Raw genomic sequence first — 24,300 nt, 5'->3', positions numbered from 1 at the left:
ATCTTTTAGGTTAGATTCAGTCTTGCATTAGACTGCAATGCAGAGGATATAATCCCTTCACACAGAATGAACCCAGGCTGGATTCAGCATACCTTTGTAACCATCAGCAGTCATGTCTCTTCAATACAGGTGCAGCCTCAGCCTCTGAATGCCATCAGCTCTCCAGTATCAGGTAGGATTGAACCCAGATCTCAAAGCGTTCAAACTTTCTGAACAACACAGGGTAAAGAATGCTTCAAATACACTTGCTTGGATTTCATGGACATGTACCAAATTAAAAGAAAAAAACTTACTAAAAATATGCATCTTTATTCAGATAAGGTTATCTCTGAACTCCCAAGTGTCAATTTACATTAGTCAGAAACAAACATGAAAATGTCAGCTGTTTGAATTTAAAAAAACCCACCACCACCAACAGTAGACAGTCTGGTATTACAGTAATTCATGCATTGATAAATGTCAGCTTTTCTTGAAACAAGGAGTTAGTTAATTCACAAACCATAATGTAAGTTTTACTTCTGAAAGATTCAGCTATGACCATGTATTTAATACACCCTGATGAGTACAATGAGATTCTCTTGTCACTGCCAAATATTTGCTACTTGTCATCCACACTTCAAATAAAATTACTGGACTTGTTCTCCCCTGTATTATCAAACTGGATTCCAATGCGTCTTCTCCTCCTAGTCCTGAAATCTTAGTTCATAAGAATCAAACACAGTCAGTGTTGAAACTTCTAGTAGCCAGCCGTAACAGGAGGCTACACTGACTGACACATTCTTAAAAGTCCAAATTTGTTGCTATCACTTCCAAAACAGACAGGACAAAATTTAAGCTGGGCAATTGGGAGCTTTCCTTTGATCCAGTGAATGACGAAGCAATATGAAAGTTCCAAGGAGAGATGACTGTGAAATGAAGCATGAAGCAAAGTTACCACTTTTGGGATATTACACTTTAGACCTTCTGCTCCATAATACAAAAGTTTCCTAGTTGCACGTGGGAGGTATGTCAGATCTATCAGCAGCATAACACACAAGCTGAGCCTCACACCGAAGATACAATTGCAGGTTCAAGTTTTCCCCTAGACACCATCCCCAGCCTTCTAACAAAACAGACAAAAATACGGGCTGCTACAGCTTTAAAACAAAATTATGGTTGGATAAATTCACAGTAACAAAAAATACAGGCTTCCTCCAGCTGACACATTAGACCTGTTCCTCATTACGTCAGATATATGCACCGACTTACTAAAATACAATTGTTAGCCTTTCTGTATAAAGGGTCTCACAAAACCTGCTGTGAGAGAGTTCTGTTTAGGTGTTGCACTGACACAGGAAGGCTTGCAATTGAAAGGAACAACAGTGTACATTTTCAGAACAATTTAAGAAAATATATTCAGTTTAGTATAGAAGAGTCAGAGTTGTAATAGCTTTGACTCAAGGCACCTGTAAATATTTGCTGGTGTTGAAAGAACTGAATGGATAAATTCCTACTCCTGTTATTCTGGCTTATCTGAAAAGTTTGTGGGTCCCCCCCATCCCCCCTCCTTTTACTCTATTTATCCAGCAAGATTAGCTTGAGGCAGTAGTTTCTCCAATTAGTACAGCAAAATCTTCTCCAATTTAGAAATGAATCTATACCAATTACAGTATACTACATACTGTACAGCTGTAAATAGGTGGTGCAGGTAGTATAATTTTATTGCCATAGCACAGACATGCACTTTTTGGAGACAGTATTTTAAGTAACAAAATATATTGCATAGATTTATCTTTTCTCCAAACTGACAGGCACAAGACTGAAGTGTTCTTCATTACAGTGAATTTGGCAGTATGTGTTACACTCCAAGGGAGTAGACTGTAGGAATACAGTAGCAGTATGCTAGATTCCAGATAATTTTTGCAGATTCAGACAAACAATAATTAGAAGTGAAATATCTTGATGCATTTGTGTATTTCATAGAATTAAAAAAGCCAACCAAACAAATCAAAACCCCCCTATTCTAACTCTACACACACTCCATTCAAGGACAAAGTTACCACAGATGTATAAACAAGGCAAAATTAATTAATTTCACATTCCTAATTTGGGCTCTCTGCTTTCTTTCTTTCCTGAAGCAAACGTTCACCTGATAAACAGTACCAAAAGCACATGTTCAGTCTTATGCTTTTGATATTAAAGCAGGAATTGACACACAATATTGGTTCTACAGTAGCTTTCAGATTAACAAACACGTCTGAAGCAACAGCTTGTGAAGAAGTAGGTTAACACTCAATCAATACCTGTAGTTTAGAATACTTGCCATGTCAAGATGTAAATCAAAGCATCTGTATTTGACACATGAAAGACAAGACAGCTTTATAAAAGTAAAGACATATTAATACACTAAATACATCATTAATAAAATCAGAATTGAAGAGGTACGAAGCAATGATATCTTTGCTCAGAAAGTTCCACAGATATCCACAGAAAATTACAGACAGACTTGAAGCTAGAAGAAAGAAATCAGTTCCACAATATACTTGAACTATTTTATCATGTTTTCTCTCACTGCCCAAAACCAAAACCCAAAATAAGGAGATAAGCCTTTGTTTGCTGGTTCTGTCTAGTTTGTTTTCTATGTCAGGTATCAGCAGTCAGACTGTTAAAGGCCTGTCTTTGTGTCCACACTTTTAAAAGTATCTATATTTAACAAAGAGTTATGATTAACCGATTCTTACTAAATCCAAGGTAAACAAATGAAATGTTTGTAACAGGTTCTGACCCCCATCCCAAAAAAAACCCAAAACAACCAGTTATTGAGAGAGGGTTTTTTGCTGATGTTTTTGTTTTGTTTTCTTTTTGGTTTGGTTTGTTTTTTTTAAAGGTGGTGGTTCGCTTTTTTTTGAGGGTGGGGTGGTGTTTGTTTGCTTGTTTGGTTTTTTTTAAACTGGTATGTCACAACACTTAGAGGCAAGCTTTCTGCATAGATCATCACCTGCAATTCTCATAATTAATTACCACCAAATCTGGGTGTTTCAATTCCTTCCCCTGAAATCATAACAAAAGAGGAATATGGCATCTGCCTCCCAGTATTTATGAGAAAGTTAGCTGAAAACACAGACTTAGATAGGATCCACAGTCTTCCCCTATCTCGTGTTTGCTCCACTGCTCCCCAGTCTGTTTTTAACTTTGAATGAACAAACAAAATGAGTTCTCATTTAAACTAACAAAATTCAATAATTTACAATATTGAAATATATCAAACACTAAAATTTCCCTCATTTACAAAAGCGTATAATTTTCTGTGCATACATACTGCTGTTATGTACACACAAAAGGAACAGGTCATCAAAAGAATTTTTTGGCTGCTGCTTCCTGTTGACTTCTGAAAGAAAAAGCAGAAGAGAGTTCCTTAAGTACCTATACTATAAAACTAGCTGACTGATTTAAATAAATAAATATTTCCTTTATTTGGGAATTAAAAATATTCCATCCTTTGTCAACATACACTTAGGGAAATCAAATATAAGTCACATCACAAAAACAGGACATAACTTTTTCTATTTACAAAGACACTGGCAGCATCACTGTAGTTCCAATTTTGCAACAGACACAGAAGGAAACAAATCATTCTGGAAAGAAGCCAGAAAATGTGAAAGAAAAGAAAAGAAAAAAGTACAAACTGATTTTTAATTTTCTACAGCTTCTCAGTATCCAATTAGCCTAAAAAAAGAAACATGCAATGAAGCAGTGAAAGAATTTACTTGACATGGGATTGCCTTTTCCTTCTGGCATGGAATATACTTAATTCTCTTTATGGAGATATAGATATAGATAGATAGATAGATAGATAGATAGTGTGAATCGAGCACACAGACACTAATGCGGCAAGGGCATCAAAAAGAACTGGAGGACCAGTTCCTCACTTGTCTTAGAAGCCATCTTTCCAGTTGATGGCATAACATGACATACATAAGAAATGCACTCTCTCCACTCCGTAGAGAAGCAGACACACAATAGAAGTTGGTGCAATCAGCAGCACTGGCCTTATACTGATACCAATTATCCTTCCATAGATGTAGCAAACCACATTTTCTCTTTGAAGGGCAATGCAGCTATTTTTGTCCCTACTCCTTATCCTGATAGTGTGTGTAAGAATCAGGAGGGAAGATGACCAAGTAAGTCTTTACTCTAAACAGGGTTTCCTTTCCATCAGCACAAATTTAATTTTAATACTACAACCATTGCAAGAAGGAGGAAGAGAGCAAACATCCCAATTAGTTTTAGTTTAGGAAGAAAAAAAAAAAGTCCATACACTATCAGTATCATATGTAGGAAAGGGATGAAAGGATATGTATCGCAAAAAAAGTTCCCTAAGGAATGAGGGGATAAATAGGTTGTAGATACACACAGCAAAAAAAAAATAATTAAAAAAAAATAAAATCACATCAGATTTTGTTAGAATTATTAATAAACTTCAGGAAGTCCAGCACAGGACCACAAAGATACTGGTCCAGAGCTGAAGAACATGCCTCAAAGAGAAGAAAAGCGAGGGAACCGGGTGAGCTTGTTCATCCTGGACAGAAGGCAGCTTCAAGTGGTCTAACAGCAGTTTTCTAATACCCACAAGATGCTACTGAGGAGACAAGGACCATTTCTTTACGGATACAACAGTCAAACTGAAACCAGACAGGTTCACTCTAGATAAACCATGGGGATGGGGGGAGAATAAAAACTTCACTATGGTAATTTAACATTTCCGATGGGGTCCATAACTGGTACAATTTCCATTCTTGGGAGGTTTATAAGACCTGACCAGTCTGAACACTAAGTGACCCAGTCTGAATTCAGTGCTGACCCAGCTTCTAGGAAGGGGTTGAACTACAGACCTCCCACGATCTCTTCCAATCTAAATGTTTTAAAGATTAATGTAACATATCATCGTAATTGCATTTCCAGTCAGAAGTTTTAAAAAACATTTGCCCTGTTGTCTTTAAACAAAAACATACTCACCTATACATGATATAACCAATGAATAACACTGTTTGCACTGCTACAAATATGAGGAAGTGCACTGTAGATAAGCACGATGGAAAAGGTGGCAAGTCTGGACACCTCAATTTCTCACTAGATGGCTAAAAACCAGGAAAAACAGTATTTGAGAAAAGAGCAAACAAGACATGCATGCCATCAAAAGACTTAAATGTAAGAAATGAAACAAAAGGCCTTTGCAACGTGATTGAAAAATTGGAACACAAGCAGAAAACAAGACAGAAATGACACTACTCTGAAAAATCAAACCTACTCCTGGTCTCATTTTCCCCTTTTCCCCTTTATATTTCTCAGATAAACTGACCAATGTTAATTTGAGGTTACAGGGGAAAGAACAAATCATTAGTAAATTAACCCAGAAATCAAGAACCTTCTATGGGACCACAAGCTAATTCAGCTTAATTGCTACTCAGGCTAGACTAAGGTGCACCTGAACATGAATGCAGTCACCTGTCACACTTGGAGATCTTAAGCAGAATCTGCAAGAGCTTCCCCTGATTAAAGTTCTCCCTTCTGTGCAAAAGCAACATAGAATCTCCTCTGCACAGAGCTGTCAAAGTAGGGGGCCAAACACAAAAAAGAGCATGCAGAAAACCTAATTGCTTGACCTTGTTTCCACAGGAAATTAGACTAAAAGTCATGCTCTTTGTGCAAAACTTCTCATCAAGACACAGATCATGCAGGTAGGTCAAGGCAGTGCAGTTTTAGCGCAGCAGCTTAATGAAGGATTAATTGCTCTGTAAATTGCATGCTGGCTCATCTTAGCTTTTCACTAACAGCCAAATAAGGAAGCATTACAGTCACGCTTTACACTACCAGCACATAAATTACCATATTTCGTTGTACTAAATGCTCAATGTCCCTCTTCACTACATGGAGGTGTTCTTTGATGTCATTGAAGTGCTGAGTTGTTTCATAGACTCCTGCAGCTGAGCCAGGATGTTGAGCTCCACTGATCAACTTCAGAGTATCAGCCATGGAATTTCTGAAACAAACCACAAAACATCTTTCAGCACAGAACAGCTTTTCTACAAACAGCAATTATTCTGGACACCTTTTAGTCCTTTAAAATTAGTTTGAAATGCATAGTTGCCCCAAAAAGCAGAAGACATTTTTTCTAGCTTCGAAGAACACCTTCAAGAAGTAATTCCTTAAGCCATTATTTTTTAAAAATAATTAATTCTGCACACAGTTTCCATTTGTATAGTGCACCACCTCCCGAAGTCATGCTGAAAACAGGATCTGGCAAATATTCTATTGCTAGACATCTGCTTTGCCTGACTGATGAAGTCTAAGACAAGTAGTTTTATCTGAGGCTCTTGCCAAGGCTTTAGGATAAGCAGAGTTTAATGCAATCTTTGAAGAAAACCAAAAGCTGTTTGAAAAATAAATAAATAAAAGCAGTCATGTAAGAAATAAAAATAAGGAAGAGGCTTTAGGGATAAGAAAAGATTTAGATACATCCTTGTTTCATGATTATCATTTATATGAGAAACTCATTTCTGAATATGCACTGTCATAATACTCAATATTGTGTTCATGTGAATTAATTTTGCTTCTACAGCAAATCAAATTAAATCCATAAAAAGTTGAGGCTCCATAACTAATTTTGTTTGAGGTAAACTGGTCAATGAGAGAAAAAAACCACCCTTAATCTCTAATCAATGTTTATATAATTTTCCCCTACAGTGATGTTTCTTTTCAGTAGCAAAGAGGATTATTCTACAGCTAAAATACTTATCATATGAATGTTAAACTCTCCATTATTAACAGACTAAATAAAAATGTATTTGGATTTCTTTTTAATTTACTTAAAACTTTATATTTTGTTCAGATGAGAGCTTACTTCAATGCCTTCAAGGTGCAGTCCTAACCCTCTGTACAGTGGTCAGCAATTTACCATAGAATGGTAACTCTCCAGAAGTAAAAATTGCAAGCATAGGTATACTGTATTAGTACTACAGCAACTTTTGCTCCATTATAAGAACTAGGCAGCTTGTTTAAATCACTTGAAGCAGTCACATAACTAAGTCAAAGCCACACACTAAATTCATCTACACAATTATATCAAGTTGGAGATACACCACTTTAAAAATAAGGCTTTTAGTAATTATGGCCCCTACTAAATGCTGGATTAACAATATACTTTTCTTCACACTAAAGACTACCATTTTTTCTTAAAAATATCACTTTAATCACACAAATCAACTTAATATACTAGACTAACAGGATTCTGCACACTTCCCACATAACCAAAAAAATATTTTCTTTTCACCTTCAGTAACAAAAAGATCAAAGAATTCACCCTTTCCTGTCAAACCTACTTCCAAGCACACATTAGATCAATCACTTTCCACTGTTACAAGTTTGGGTATTCTGGATAATATACTGCACTCTAGGCCAGATGGAGTTACCCATGGACTTCTGCAAAACTCTCAATGTTTACCTCAATAAGCTCAGTTTTAATATTGCAAAGTTATCAAAAGAAGTTACCAAAACCCAGCTGCTTGCTTCTGTAAGCCACTTCAAACAAAACTAATCAAAGCAGCTCTCTCACCTCTCATTCTACATTTCTGGTTTGGAACACAAAATGAATGCAAAAAACCCCTCCTCTGTATCTGACTTAAATTAGCATATAAATTACCCAGAAATTATTTATTAATATTTACCTGTACGTGGAATTAGTGTTACAATAACTTATTTTAGAAGTAGGTTTTTGACCAGAAGGTTTTTTTTCTTAAAAGACCCATGCAACCACCATCATGACCACTGCCTAATAAATGCTGACACCAATTCTGCCTGTCCACATCCATCATATTGTTTATCTTGCCCTGCTATTTTCTGTGCTAGAACATGTGTGACACTCATTTTGTTCCTCTCCCTCCTAATACCACCACCCTATGCAATTAACAGAAATCTGCACACCCACCTTCCCCCAGACTGATCCACTGTTTGTTAAAAGCAAAATAACTTCTTAAATAGACGTGGTCTATATCAAATTTAATTTAAATTTATAATTTCCACAAACAATACCATGCTGATAGCTTCTACTCTATTTTCATGCAAGATTCTTCTATAATCAGATGATTAAGAAATCCACAAATCTTGACAAGAAAATTACTTAGTAAGTCCTTTTCCTCCAAGATGACCAGCAATGCAACAGCAGGCTGTTTGTTTTTATCTATAAATAAAACATTTATTTAATCTAAGAAAAGTATTAAGATGATGTTACGCAAACTCATACCTAGTAAGTCACTAAAAGGACAGACTGCCAATGCTAACAAGAAAATCTAATTTGCTTGCAAGGCATAAAGATTTGTCAAGAATATTAACATTAAAAGCTTTCATGGAAGAACAAGTGCAAAAATGGAAGCACTCTAATCTTCATTCTACAAAAAACCTGACCTACTTAGATAAATCACTCAGAGCTGCCCAGGAAAAAAACAACTGTAGTAATTGTTTTTCTCTTTTTTTTAAGCCCAAGGTAAGGAATGTTTTAACTACTATAAATGAAGAGTTAAACCAACTTAAAGCCATTCCTGCTAAAGAAAGCAATTGTAGAACATCTTAGAAGCAGTACACAGGCACCTCTACCAAACACAGGAATTTTCTCAAGTACATTTTAGCAGTATAGTACCTAGAAGATAAGATTTTCACTTCATTTGGTAACATAGTTTGAAAAGCTACAGCATACCTCTCCATCAATTTTAAAAACTGCATCTTAAAAAGCACCATTATTAATCACTTGGGAACTTGCAAGCGTCCCTGCAGATACAGGATTTCCTGAGGAAGTTCGCTGGCAGAAACTCCTCTGACAAAAGAACCAATCAACACACTCAAATTTTCTCTAACCTACAAGAAATGGGGATAAGATTACTAAAACAGTCTACACAATACACTGGGACGTGAAAAACACATTTGTGTGTTTACTACACAATCTAAGTGTAAGTTACAGTAATATAGTATTAGTGTCCTTTTTTTTTTTTCTTTTCCCCTTAAGTGCTGTATGACAGTCTGTCTTAGCACCTAACAAACCACAGAATTTTTAGTCAAGTTGGGTTTCCAGTATCTACAGGGATGGAGACTGCAAAACCTCTCTGGGCAACCAACCTATTCCAGTGTTCCGTCACTCTCACAAGTTTCTCAGGTCTACACAGAATTTCCTGTATTTGAGTTTGTGCCTGTTGCTTTTCATTCTGTCATTGGGTACCAGTGAGAAGAGTCTGCCTGTTTCTATCACCCTCACCACATCCAAGGTCATGTATTTATACCCACTGATGAGATACCCCCAAGCCTTTTCTCCAGGCTATACAATCCTAGCTCCCTCAGCCTCTCCTTATACAACAAATGCCCTTCAATCATTTTCATGATCCTTCACTTGACTCCTTCCAGTATGTCCATGTCCCTTCTGTACCGGGGTGCCCAGGACTGGGCACAGAACTCCGGATGTGGTGTCACCAGTGCTGCATAGAGAGGAAGAATCATCCCCCTCGACCCACCGGCAATACTCAGCCTAGGATGCTGCTGGTTGTCTTTCCTGTACAAGTGCATTGCTGCCCAACATCCAACTTCTTGTCCACCAGGATTCTCAAGTTCTTTTCTGCAAAACTGCTTTCCAGCTGATCAGTCCCCTGACTGTACTGATGGGCTAAGTTACTCCTTCACTGGTGCAGGACTGTGGAAATTGCACTTTTTGCCCCTTTATTATTCAAAGTTCAGGCCAAGAAAGGACATTAAATATTTTCCATATCTGACCCTTGTTTCAGCTGCCATCAAGAAGCAACACTCTCTCAAGGCCTAGCCCTACTCCTACTGATAGAAAAAGGTTAATCTACAAGGGAAAAAGAAGAAAAAAAGAAAGAAAAAAAAAAAAAGAGGACTCTCCAATGCTTATACACACTGGAATTCTGAGAGACTCGACATAAAACTATACATACTTTTTGTGATACACAAATCACTAACACTTAAGAGACCCCTATGGAGCAATAATCAATATATGAGCTTTAGGCAGTCACAATAGAATAAGGGAAAAAACTCAAAGACAAAATATATGTGTATATTGAAGAAAGAACTACTTTAACGCCCCCCCAAAACATGTAATTAGAGGAATAAGCAATAAATCTCAACAATTCTTATTAAATGCATATACAATTTAATTTGTACAGAACTACTTCTCACAATTACTTACATGCCTTTACAGGTTTTTTACATTAAGCAAAACTTCAAATATATCTCATATAATATTGTCCAAGTATAATATTATAGACTAATAATATTATATAATAATAAAAAATAAAATCAGGATATCAGGAGTAGATTGAGTATATCAACAAGATACTCCAATACACTTTTTTTTTTTCTGGTTCACTAGCTCTAAGTTGAAGGCATTTATGCTCATTGTGTTATCAATACTTCAAAATCAGAGCAACAACCTTTCATGAGGTAGCAGGTTATCACATTAGCAGAAATCGATTTTTTTTAGAGGGACTGGACTTACTTGTTCAACTAGAATCTCACAATAAAAAATAAATAATAATTAAAAAAGGCAAATTAGGGGGCTTAGCCACCCTAGGGACATGAACTTAATTATATTATTTGAGTTCATTTAGTTATAGAAATTAAATGTATGCAGAAATTTATCACTACAGAACTGACAGAAATTTCAATTTCACAGAGAAGTTTGTCAGTATTCTCCTACTGAAATAATAAATAGGATTTAAAAGGTGGAAAATAACATAAAATGCAAAACACAGCCTTAATAATTAGGAAGTATTTACCTCATTTCATTTACTTGTCTAATGACCTCTTCTTGAGTTTTCACAACTGTCTCAATCTCTTGCTGCGAAACCTGGAGGGGGAAAAGGGTGGGTGAGAAAAAGATCAGCATATCTCAGAAAAAGCAAATTAATCATGCTGTTGAAATCAGGCTGAGCTGTCAATCACAGTGGTTTTGGGGTTTGGTTTTTTTGTTTGTTTGTTGTTGTTCTTCTAATTTACCTGGCCTTGTTGACCTGGAAAACCAGCTCCTCTTTTAGCAATCTCATCTGTGACTGCAGAGACGTATCTCCTCTGCTCATCCAGAATCATGTCCAATTGCCTATTAAGCTGTTTGATTTCAAGATGAATTCGATTCTGCCCCTCAAAGATTTGTCTCAGCTCACGATCACTTACAGTTTCAAAAAGATCATCTGCTGTTAAGGAAAAAGTACAGGTAGTTCTTAACATACATGCATTCCTCTTAAGTTGCACTGTATCATTTTTCTTGCACCCTTCAAGTTACCACACGGATTACTTTTTTTCTGATAATTTCATGTATTTGATGTTTATTTATCACCATTGCCACGGCAAAGGATACCCAAATGGGATCACAACAAATGAACAGAGATAACCACACATTCAAACCCAGACTCCATCTCAGAGTTCCTATTTTAATACAGTGGCAATGTGCAGAATAATGGAAACAAGATGCTGTTATTACTAGGAGGCATAATTTTTTGCATAAGCTAGCACTGCATTACCAACTACCCTTCAGAGGAGATTTGCAGATATTAAGTAACAGCTACTTTTAGAAAAAGTAAGGTGTAAAATGTAGCTTGAAATAGACAAGTGACTGCACATTTTGAGCAAGTTCCTCCACAGCTTCAACATCCAGAAAGAAAGGCCAAAAGACTATGTGGCAAAAAGATTGTTCTTTCTTCTCAATGGAAGGCTGGACAATATTCCAAAAGCACAGATGAAGATAAAATGGTGTAGGACCCTTGGAACAGTCACAACTTACCACTGTGCAAAAAAAATGACAACCTGAAATTTCAGGTCCAGATGCCCACAGTACATTCCTGATATGTATGCATTCAAATACAGCCAATTCAATCCACAAAAGCAAGATACAGACTGGCTTCCATTACATTTTCAGATCAGTAGATTTTTTTTGCCTAGCTCTAAAATATAAATAAACCTATCCAAGCAAACAAACAAAACCCCCACCATGTTCCATAGGAGAACAAAGTCAAAGCACTTTAGCTAAACACTCAAAAAAAGTGGGCAAGAGTCATTATTGCAATCTTCCTAAATTAAGTATCATTTGAAAACAGTGTAAAAAAATGTTCCAGTGTGAAATATCTTTAAACCAGTATTTGCTGAGAGCTGCAAGTGGAAAGGGCAATTCTGCCTTACCCAGCCAACATTAAATTTCTTATCAATAGCTTAAAATGTAAAAATAACAGCCACAGTTTTTAAGAATATCAAGCTTGAAATTTCATTACTAGCCAACATGAATAAACACTGTATTCCAGCTAATGCTGTGGTCCTGAAATTGACAGAACTCACTATATATCCAGTATTAGGCAAACATTAAGATTTTCCAAGGAAGGACATTTCAGCATATCCACTAGCCCACCTTTAATAACCATCCATAAAACAAGATGGAAAAAACCATTTTGCTATGAATGTGCAGAAACAGACCAAAAAGATGACCTTTCAAATAAATTTTCAAATAACCAAAGAGGCTGTGCTTCCTTAATCATCACTTTACAGCCAGGGATGCATGACCTTCTCTCTCTTCCACTGTTCCATACAGATTCTCATCGTTCCCATCATGTTTCTGTGGTTTGTTTTGTTCTCAATCCAGGCATGACAAAAGGGACTTTGTATTTCAGAAAACACTTTGCAAACGAAAGACCAAAGATTCTTAAATAAAGTAAGTAAGATCAGCAGGTGCTTAGTAAGATCAGAGTATCAGGCCCTAGCTCTGAATATCCCAGAAAGTAAACATTTTTCTTGTCAACTGAAAAATTGCTCAAATAACTTGCCTGGCTGCCCTTGCACATCAGGATGTTCCTTTTGAAACTCTTCTTTCTTTTTATCCAGTTCTTGTTGAAAGTGTTCAAACTCTTCTTGATACTTCTCTTTATCTTTTTGAGGAATTTCTGCATCTGGTGTTGACTTTAAAACATTATCAAGGGGTGGGGGAGAGATTTTTTCACGTTCTCCACCACTCCTACGTAACTTATTCTCCAGCAAGGCTGTTCAGATTTCAGATTTGAAACACAATTAGTGGAGCACATTAATATATTAAGTTGAAGTGAGAAACCAGACATTCCTAGGGAGACCCACAGCTTTTTCCCCTGATACATTTGTACTTTCTGCGATTAAAAAGAAACTAAGTTTTACAAGGATAGATCCTGTTTAGCAGTACAGAACTGTTCTAGAGGTATGCAAAATTGAAAGCAAGAACATTATTTGTCTGCTTTCAAAGTGTATTTTTTAGTTTGTTTTCTCTGCATGTTTTGATTAAATACCAGGATTTTTGTTGATTCAGTGTTGCTTCAAGAATTCTTGTCTTGCAAATGTCTATTACAATATTACCGAAACATTACAGCATTAGTCTCATTTTTCTAAAACAGATGACAGCACAACTAGATGCAAAAATCCCTGAAACAGGGAAGCCAAATACAACTTCCAAGAAAATATTGTTATATGGTGCTATATACAAAACACATATAATAACACTGTATTATGCACAAAAATGCTTACTACTGCCTTCCCGGGCTCAGTCAACTGGAAGGTCAGAAAAGACAGGACATCATGATCATCTGTATTCAACAAACAGAACAAAAAGCCCCACTGTTAATTGCTACTGCTAAACATTACAAATTCCCAAGTCAACCCTGCACTTCCAAGGATCTTCAGGCAACAACATCCTCCCAAAGTCCTCCCAAAAGTTTATCTAGTGGAGAATGAGACTACACAGTCTCTTTGTCGGGACACATTGAAAGTCCTTCTACTCCAGCTAGGAAAAGGCCTACGCATATCAGTAATTTGGGAATAGGAGAGGATTAAGTACATCATCGTGGTAAAAAGCTGGTATAACGGATTAACACTAGCAGTAAAAAACCCACCTCTCTCATCAGCCCTGCAAGTTCCCACATAATTTGTCACAATTTTTAACATTTGCTACCTGCAAGGCCCCCTGTTGCTGCAGATATTCCAAAATATCCTTGTGACGGCAATACTATATCTTGCACTTCTGCACAAAATTCATAGTCTTCTTTATCCGGAGTAAACCCGTTGTTAATTAATACCTAAAAGGATAAACACTTACAATGTTTACTACATAAATCTGTGTTACTTGCTTTGTCAGATTACAGTAATGCTCATAACTACAACTTTTCAGGTAACTCGGCATCTGATACTAGAAACCAGAACTTACTTCTTTTCTGAAAAGACACATTTATACAAAGAAAATGCATAAGCTTTCTACTTTAAAAAGGAAAAAAAGGCCTGATTCAACGTTCAGCACCTAGGAGGACACACTGCACAGAATTGAGACATATAAAAATGTATTCATTTCAGTTAAAAGAAGCAGCAAGGCAAATTAGTGCATGGGAAGGAACATATGGGGAAAGGGATACTATCAGGAGAGGTGAACGTAAGCCAAGGGATGGCACAGCACTGCCTGAGAGTGCCAATGGGAACATTTATGCTGTTAACTATCTTATTAAAAAAAAAAAAAAAAGGCATCAATTTAAGGGAACACTGAGGGTTTAGGACCACATCTGAGATGCTCATACACCAGCACACTCAATATGAGACAAATGGGACAAACTGGAAGTCCTGGTCTGTTCCCTGAGCTACAATGTCATTGGTATTAGTAAGACTTGGGAGAATGAGTCCCACAGCTGGAGCGCTGGGATGGAGGGCACAGGCTGTTCAGGATGCACAGGCAGGGCAAGCAAGGTGGAAAAGCTGCACATGTACATAACTGACAGGTTTGACTGTACAGCCCTTACAGTTAAGAGATGATGTGGTTGAGAGCCTCTGGGTGAGGATTAGAGAGATGGAGAACAGCAGATGTCATTGCGGGCATCCACTACTCATCACCTAGCCAGGATGTTAGCACTGATGTTAGCACTATAGGCAATTAGGAGAAATCCCTGGATCAGCAGTCCTTGTCTTTATGGGAGATTTCAACTTTCCAGACATCAACTCGGAATACCATGGTGCTGTGACAAGCACGTCTAGGAAATTCCTGAAGATGAAGATAATTTCTTGTCACATGTACTCAGTGAGGCAACTAGGAAAGGCACCCTCCTACACTTGTTATTTGTGAACACAGGATGACTCATGGGAGGTGTGATGGTAGATCGCTGTCTTAGCCACAGCAATTACTAAATGGTAGATTTTAAAATTTTTGTTGGAATGAGAAAAAACATCACCAGAGTTGCTAACCTGGATTTCAAGAGAGCAAAGTTTAAGCTACCCAGGAAGCAGTTAGCAGAGAAACTGCTTTTGAGGGCTTAGGGGTCCATGACTGTTGGTCAGTTTTTAAGAGCCACTTTTTTTTTTTTTCTTTTCCTCTTCTTTTAAGAACCTCGCTTGCACAGCAGCAGGCAATCCCATTGTGTCAGAAGTCAAGCAAGCAGGGCTTGGCTGAACACAGAATCCTCTTGGAACTCAAGAGGAAAAAGAAATTGTATGATCTCTGGAAGCAAGTTCATACTTCACAGGCAGATTACAGAGTCGTGGTTTGCACATGCAGGGAGAAGACACAAAAGGCAAAAGCTCAACAAGGGTTGAAACTGGCTGGTCAACACAACTGTCAAACAACAAGAAAGGCTTTTTGAAGTACGTTAATAGTAAGAGGAGGTTCAAGGAAAACATTAGACCAACACTTGTTGAAGATAGTCACCTGACAAACAGGGATGAACAAGAGACAGAAGCATTCAACTCTTTTTGCCTTAGTCTGTACCAATATAGACCTTGGACTGCCTGGTCTTCCAAGTCAGAGGACCACGGCTGCAGGAGCAGTGACCTTTCCATTTGTGGACATTAAAATTGTAAGGGACGAGATGTACCCGCTGAATGTTCCTAAGTGCACAGGGCCAGATGGTATTCATCACAGAGTGTGGAAGGAGCTAGTGGATGTTGCAGCAGGACCCTTCTCAACCATCTAGCAAAGGTCTTAGGAGTCTGGGGAGGTCCCCACTGACTGGAAGCTAGCAAACATTATTCCAATTTACAAGAAGGGCATGAGGGAAGACCCAGGAAACTACACGCTTGTTAGATTAACCTCAGTGACTGGAAAAATATGGAGAAGATCATACTGAGTGCTACTGAAAAGCATCTAAAGAACAATGCAATCACCAGGCACAGTGAACACGGGCTCATGAAGTGAAAGTCCTGCTTAACTACTTTGATATCCTACAGGAAAGCCATCCACCCAGTGGGTGAAGGGAAGGTGGTGGAGGTAGTTCTTTTGGATTTCAGTAAGGCTTTTGATACTATCGCTCACAGTATCCTTCTGGACATGCTGTCCAGCTGTGAGATAGCAGGTTCATGGTGCACTGGGTGAAGAACTGGCTGGATGGCAGGGCTCAAAGGCTTGACCTGAACTGGAGTACATCTGGCTGGTGACTAGTCACCAGCTGCGTTCCTCAGGGCTCAATTCTAGAGGCAGTGCTGTTCAGCATTTTTATCAGTGATCTGGATGCAGGAGTTGAATTACCATTAGCAAGTCTTCTGATAATACTAAACTGGGAGGTGCTGTTGACTCAAGGGACAAGAGGCCCTGCAGAGGGATCTAGACAGACTGGAGCACTGGGCATCATCAATGGCATGAAACTGAATAAGAAACACTGGATCCTGCACCTGGGACAGAGTAATGCCAGAGTGGAGAGCAGTCCTACAGAAAGGGACCTGGGGGTGCTGGATGATGGCAGGCTCAATATGATCCAGCAATGAGGGCAAACTGCATTTTAGGGTGCACCAAACACAGCAGAACCAGCGGCTCAAGAGGGGTGATTCTGTAGCTGTATTTATCGTCAGTATGGCCTCACCTTGAGCAGTGTGCACAGTTCTGGGCTTCACAATTTTAAAAGAATGTTCAGGTACTCACATGCCTCCAAAGAAGGGCAAAGCTGGTGAAGGGCTGGAAGGCATGTCCTGTGAGGAGAGGCTGAGGACTCTGGGCTTATCTAGTTTGGAGAGAGGGAGGCTGAGGGGCAACCTCGTTGCTCTCTGCAGCTTCCCAAGGAGGGGACGTGGAGAGGCAGGTGCTGAGCTCTTCTCCCTGGGATCCAGGGACAGGGCGCCTGGGAACGGCTCAAAGCTGCGCATGGGGAGGTTCAGACTGGATGTGAGGAAGCATTTCTTTACCAAGAGAGTGCTCAAACCCTGGGACAGGCTTCCTGGAGAGGTGGTCAATGCCCCACGCCTGTCAGCGTTTAAGAGGCATTTGGACAATGCCCTTGACAATGTGCTTTAACTTTTGGTCAGCCCTGGAGGGGCCAGGAAGTTGGGCTAGATGACCATTCTAAGTCCCTTCCAAACAGAATTCATCTATTCTATAACTGATCATGGCGTAGTAACATCAACTGTGTTTCAAGAAATCCCTGCCTTGGGGATCATTAAAGCCCAGTCTATCAAAAGTATGCATCCCAGTAAAGGCAACACAGATTTTTGGTATGATCTAGAAGACTCATCCCTTATTGTTCTTAGGCTGACTCTAAGCTTAGGGAGTTTCTCTCCTTCTCTATGGATGCATTTACTGAACTGCTAATGTTAGCAGTTTGGGCCAGAGGAGCTCCTAGATAAGAAAGGACCAGGCACATTCAAAAAGAAAGCAGCCTTGGAGTCTGAAATTTTATTTTCATTGAAGAGTAACAGATGGCCTTTATCATTACAACACAGTGCAAGGTCTACCCTCTTTTAGGTGCATTCATGTTTACTTTTAGAAAAAGTTCTACTACAAAATGACAGCTGTGTGACTTACGGCTAATACCTATCGGCACCTTTTCTGAAGAAATCAGAAGCCAAGAAACACACGCTTTATAGCCATCGCAACCAACACCACATCAATGTTTTTCTTTCCTTATCTAGAAGGAATTCATAGTCATGTGAACAGTATTCAAGAACTCTTGAATGCTCCCTTGTACCAATGGGTTTCTATGTTCTTTAAAGTCCTGTTATTTCTGGAAGGTGGGAAGCCTCAAGTAGCAAATCTAAATCTACTGTCAAAGAGTGAGCCTCAGATTTTAGTCACATTTCAAGAACCTCTTACAATCAGCTATGAAGCCCTCTGCAGCTCTCGGATCAGCTTGAGAAATACCGTTCAAGTTAAGGAGCTGCTCAACCACTTGGAAGCTGAGGAACAGATGCTGGTTTTGGGACACCTCTACAGGCAAATAAAAGCAACAGCAGGGTGTGAGCAGATATGAGTATGTCAGCAAGATGACACCTAAGTAACATCAGAAAAAACCAGTAATACCTGCTAAGTCAGCTCAGGAAATTAGATGCACTAAGGTAGCTAAAAGAACTCATCTAGGATTTGAACATACTGTACCTCCTTCGAACTTCTGCTACCAAGCTCAACATTTTTAAGAATATTAGAATTAACACACAGGGTCTTTGTGTTTTCATAACAATCTCACACTTAACCTGAAAGATATGAGCAATTATGTTATTTCAGAGTACTTACAGTTAACGTTTTTTGGTAGTATGTTATCTTTACTCGAACAGGATAGGGCTTGTTACGAAAGTCCCTCTGACAGGATGCCAATGCTTGCGTGGAACCATCACTATGCAAGAAGACAACTTGCATAAAAATATATCTTATGATTTATCAGCTAAGACAAAAAAGCATCAGTGTATCACTAAGCAACATCACGATAGTTTTTCAATATGCAGGTTTTTCAGAAACTGTCCCACAACTGCACTGATCTTTTTTGAAGCCTGGGGTCAACAGGACTAGATGTTCTACACAGGACAAATTATAGATAGAATGCAGTAATGGGGAATATTGTCGTCCCTGTGAACTGAGATGGAAATAAGCTATAGTCCAGGCTGTACCAACTAAGCTAAACACCTCTCTTCTCAGAGAATCCAAAAAGGTGGCAAGTGTGCTGCTGACAATAAACAAACAGAAATCAAATAATTTCAGTAACGGGCAATTAGCTTTCAGCTAGTCACTTCCGTCAGTTATTAGCTGGGTGTGGAAAATATCCTTAAGCAATGAAGAGGTAAAAAGTCTGTACCTCCATTTATGAGTTCACCCACCCCAAAGGACACAGGCCATTTAAATATCCATCAGTTGCCAGTTTCTGTGCTGTTACTAACAAAACAGTGTTTTAGCAAACAGAAAAATTCAAATGTAAAGGAAACAACAAAGTTTCATATGAAAGAAACCTTTATAAAGTTTCTCAAAGAATTTCATGCAAAACTTCATCACTGAAAAGCAACCATTTATCATTACCACTGAAAATAAACTTACTTCTGATGGTCATACAGAAGTTTTCCATTGTTGCCTACAACGATCACTGCAGGATTATTTTTCTAAAAAAAAAAACAGCAAACAAATACAATAGTTTAATTTGAAGTGAAACTTAAATAACATCACTGATAGACTTTCTGTGATGAAACACTTAAAGTCATTACAAGTAAAGTACAGATGTTTTTATTCTTTCTATACTTCAGGATTACATAAGCAAAATGACTGAGTCACAGTGTCACACTGTGTGTTTTGCAAGGGACTGCTATATTCTTTGAATAGTTAGGGGTGAAAAAACTCATACGAATTAAGTTCCTGTATATGCTAACAATTACAGTAATTTGACAAATACAGAAATGCAAAAGCCACAGACAGTAGAAATTCTTATGTAGTGAAGATACAGATCTTGAAACTAATAGGCGACTTAAACATCCAACTTTGGCAACATAACACTGGGAAAACCATCCAAACAGACACTATGTTGACAACCTGCTGACCTTGCCACAGTCATGACAAAAACCTCAGGAACTATCTGTCAGAGACTAAACAAAGTCTGTTGAACACATCCCCAGTTATTTAAATTGCTACAGGATGAGGACAAGCTAACATAGGGCAGAACAGATTTGCAGTGCTATCCCAGTGGCTTCCAGGAGTTTATTCATAAACTCCGTTTCTAAAAGAGCACAGGATTTCAACAGTTAACCTCCCTTCCCCCTTCAATGTTTCAATTCATCCCTCAAGCGTAGTGGTTTTGGCTGGGATAGAGTGAAATTTCTTCCTAGTAGATTTTAAGGGACTACGTTTTGGCTTTATGATGTAAACAGTCTTGATAACACAGCCACATTTCAGCTACTGCTTACACAGCCCTCAAGGCCTTTTCTGCTTCTCACAGTTCCCCACCAGTAAGCAGGCTTGGGGGCATAAGCTCTGAGGGGCCACAGCCAGGACAGCTGACCCAAACTGGCCAAAGGGATAACCTGGAGCATATGGCATCATGCTCAGCCATAAAAGCTGGGGAAGATGGAGGAAGCAGGGGACACAGAATTACGGCATTTGTCTTTGTAAGTCATCATTATGCATGATGGAGTCCTGCTCTTCCTGGAGATAGCCGAACACCTGCCTGATGATGGAAAACAGTGAATTCTTTGTTTCACTTTGCTGGAGCACACCGCTTTACCTGTTAAGCCATGTTTATCTCAACCCACAAGTTTTCCTCACTTTTACCCTTCCAGTTTTCTCCCCCATCCCATGAGAGGGGGAGTGAGCAAGCAGCTGTGTGGTGCTCAGCTGTCTACGAGGGTTAAAATACAACATAAAAGGAATATACCGTCCTGCTAGACAGATTGTTAGCTCTTAAGAAAAAAGCCTCAAGACTTCCAAGACTTCAAGAAATAATGTCCTTCCCAGTTCACAGCAGTGAGGCAGGTGGTCCTTTGTCTTCACAGAAAACCACAACCACCAAATGATCTCTTTCTTTTCCTTTATCACATAGATCGCAACCACTGAACAAAACACTGGTATGCAGAAATATATCAGTGTTTCTACTTCTCAAGCAATGGAGTCTGGTTACCTTCATTATTACATCATTAGTATTACCTATTCAGTACCACTGGAATACTTCAGTCTAATCATCTTACCATTTATTTCAGTTTAACAACAGTAATACTGAATTAGTACAGAGCATATCTGCATATAGTGTTAGTACATATAGTATAGTATTCAATCCTGGTGGTCAACAGGCAGACCAATTTCCACTGGGGATCATGTCTAGACGCAAGCACATACAAGAACTTGAAAGACAGTAGAGAATCCAAAGCAGGGAATAACTTCTACTTTTTTTGCCTCCAAAGGTCACAGGAAAGATGTGCTGTAAACTCTTGTGATACTTAGTGCGGTTTGTACAATTTCAGGTGTTCACAGCTATGAAAGTTTATTTATTTTTTGAAGAAGCTCTTGTCACTACTTCTACAGAGAAATAAAAAAAGTCAACTCTAGTATAATCTACAGTCTTAGAAGGAAGAGAAAAAAAGGCTTTGGAGTTTTTAATCAGCTTCATAAGCAGGGTGCTTTGAGTTGGCAGTACTAGATGAAGTCTAGTTCTGGATGCTAGCATCCTAAGCTGAGGACCAGTTACAGCACCAAACATCTTCCAGCAAACACACTGAAACAGCAACAAGAATTACTCCATACTGGCACCGAAGAAAGTTAACAGGTTGTCATTAAAATGAGTCTTACAAACTCCAGTATTTAAGACACGTCAGACCAGAGGACTTTTATTTTGACTGGAAGTGACATATCATCACTTTCTGAAAAAGGGTTTCACACCACACCAACTAAACTTGTCACAATCAAGAGCCCCAGTGCTATCAAAGTTCTGGTGAACAGTGTTGTCCACGAGTTTTTGGTAGAAGGCATCCTCTGCCAGTTAAACTTTGCAAGTGCCCATATGTATGCCAGAAGTCAGAAAAAAAAAAAAGATTAAAAAGTTCTTCATTACTTGAACAATACTCTAATTCTACGTCTTGTCCTTGAAGATCAGAAACAATTGTCACCTTCAGCCTTCCAACTTTGATATATGAAGAAGTCTGCTGTATATCAAAAGCCATCTGTAGGAATAAAGCTTGTACACCTACAAAAATACATCTAAAAGGAAGCTGAAGTAGTGCAGGAAGTACAAAAAAAAAGCAAAGCAAACCTGTATTGTTAAAGTTTGCCAGGATCATTCTGGACTGGAAAACTGGAAATTCAAAACAGCAACTGCCACCCCCATCTGCTACAGAATTTTTGCTGCTGAACTACTCAAAGCAGATCTGCTCCAGGAAAAGGAGCATCTCTGAAGACAAACACAGAAATTTGTGTTCCACAGTGTCATATTTTTGTACAATATGCCTCTTCAAAACCACACATCTTCAGATATATCAACATTTCAAATTGCGTATGGACATTCTGAATTTCAGCTTTTATGTATGTCTTTAATTTAACACACAAACCAATTAGTTATGTGTTATGCTTCAAGTTTCAAGCTTAAAAAAAAAGGAAAGAAAAAAGAAAAGAGTGTGAAAAAGTCTAGTAGAAATTCTGCAAGACAAACCTGACTATTTTAAATTATCCCTTCAAAGTGAAAAGGGGGAAGGAGGAAAATTACGTCTTCTCCTGCTCCGACCCCATTCCCTCCCCCCCCCCCCCCCCCCGAGGTTATATGTACAAAACAGGCAGGAAATTAATTTATAACCTTTACTCCCAACTAACCTTTCCATCATTGTCAAAGGAATCAAAGAAAATTCCAACACCATTCCATTTATCAGCTGCCCCGAAAACAGGACCTTCCAAGCCTTGCTCTTCTGTAAACCAGATTGCCTATTACAGAAAGCAAGTAAGAGCTGTAAGTCAAGAATAACTTTTTAAAGCATGCCGAATTTTTTTCTTTTTGTTAGCTCAAATTTTTAATACCAATCCATCAGCTCCAATGCGGCCTCTTCCTGTAACTCGAAAGGTCACTTTGACTTCCCAATATTCAAATATTGACTTGTTTTTTGTCCACGCTGACCCTCTTTGGCTTTTCAAAGATGTCGTTACACGAATCTGATCTGTACTTGGTATAGCATCTAGAAAGGAAAGAAACCAACAATGAATATATGAAAGAGAAAGTATTGCAAGTGCTTAACTAGCCAATTAACAAATCTTCAAAACTCAAATTTTCTGGTCTCCTCAATTAGCAAACAGTTTTCAAAATAAACTTTTCAGTGAATTACTCAACTGCTTGGGGGGGGGGGGGGGGAGGGGACGGGACCCAAATCCCCACACCTTTACTTTCAATAACTTCCTTACTACTGCTTAATCACCTTCGATTTGGGACCACAACATAAAACTTAAGGAGAATGCTGGTCCTGCTGTTAGGATACATATTAATTAAAAAAACAAACACAACAAAAAAACCTCAGGCTTAGCTTTCTGCTGTATCCCACATACTGTTTCACAAGTGACAAATTTTTGTTCTGCTTTTTAAAGACAGAGGTTCTGATTCTCTAATTAAAAGAATAATTAGTCACACATTTAGATAAATTAATTAACTTAGGTTAATCACATCTACTTTTGTGATTATCTGATTAAAAAAGCAGGAAAAATCTGTCTATAGACAGTTTCCTCCACATTGCTTGTGGCATAATGTCAAATAAGGTCAAAAGTCGGCACTCGTGAATTAACCAATATAAACTGAAGTCCACCAAACAATAAAACCACGGCATAAGTTACTTCAGAGAAACTGTGCTGCGGCGGAACCCAGTGCACGGGTCAGCACCGATACGTCTTAAAAAGCGGGTGGCCTGAGGGATGACCCGGTGCCTCCCGAGCCAGGCCAGGCCCGCACGGCGCCCACGGACGACGCAGTCGCGTCTGCCACGTCGCGCTGCGCGAGCACCACGCGTTGCTGTGCCGCGGGGACCGGCAGCCGGCCCCGGGCGCACCGCAGCGGCGAACCCCCTCCCTCCCGGCCCGGCGCCACACCGCCGCCGCCACGACGGCCGCACGGGAGGCGCCGGGGGGGGGTCGGGGGCGTCGCACAGCCACCGCGGTACGTGCCCCGCGGCGCGCCGCCGGGCTGGGCCCGCTCGCCCTGACCCTCCTCCCGCAAGACGCCCGCCGGAACCCCTGGCGCCTGCCCCCGCCGCCGCCGCGTCCCTCGGCTCCCGGCCAGGGCGGCTCCTTCCCGCACCTTCCCTTCAGGCCACGAGGGCTGCGCACCCGCCGCCGCGGCGCGGCACTTACTGCCCATATGCACCCAGAACGGCACCGTCCCGTCCGCCTGCACCAGGTGCGGCCCCTTGAAGCTGTACTTGTACTCGAAGCGGCGGTGTGGCACAGGGGCCGCCGGGCGCTCCGCTGCCAGCCCGAGGGCAAGCAGGGTAGCGGCGAGGAGGGTCGCAGCCAGGCCACCCCGCTGCGCGCACACCGCCATCTTGGCCCGTGCCGCGGGACGCCGGGCACAGCCAACAGGGCGCCACACG

The 24,300-nt window shown here is 39.5% G+C and overlaps 1 protein-coding gene across 4 annotated transcripts; it reads right to left on the bottom strand.

Annotated features, from left to right (window-relative positions):
* Positions 1-289: 289 nt before the first annotated feature.
* On the bottom strand, positions 290-24,300 carry LMAN1 (lectin, mannose binding 1). 4 transcript variants are annotated; one of them, XM_080371406.1, is made up of 14 exons: positions 24,062-24,298; positions 22,748-22,902; positions 22,547-22,654; positions 19,301-19,362; positions 18,509-18,608; positions 13,991-14,114; positions 13,567-13,625; positions 12,843-12,975; positions 11,032-11,225; positions 10,812-10,882; positions 5,866-6,019; positions 4,996-5,117; positions 3,299-3,367; positions 785-905 (listed from the first exon to the last, which is right to left on the bottom strand). In XM_080371406.1, exons 1-13 carry the CDS (start codon positions 24,249-24,251, stop codon positions 3,331-3,333), a joined length of 1,509 nt encoding a protein of 502 aa, XP_080227532.1. In that variant the 5' UTR covers positions 24,252-24,298; the 3' UTR covers positions 785-905; positions 3,299-3,330. The 4 variants fall into 4 exon arrangements, with proteins under 4 accessions (XP_080227529.1, XP_080227530.1, XP_080227532.1 ...); XM_080371403.1 differs by lacking the exon at positions 3,299-3,367 and having other exon boundaries at positions 290-905; positions 24,062-24,300; XM_080371404.1 differs by lacking the exon at positions 3,299-3,367 and having other exon boundaries at positions 290-905; positions 11,032-11,222; positions 24,062-24,300.

This window comes from Falco punctatus, assembly GCF_963210335.1.
Source record: "Falco punctatus genome assembly, chromosome: Z".
Taxonomy (NCBI): domain Eukaryota; kingdom Metazoa; phylum Chordata; class Aves; order Falconiformes; family Falconidae; genus Falco; species Falco punctatus.
This window is presented reverse-complemented; position numbering and strand designations above follow the sequence as displayed.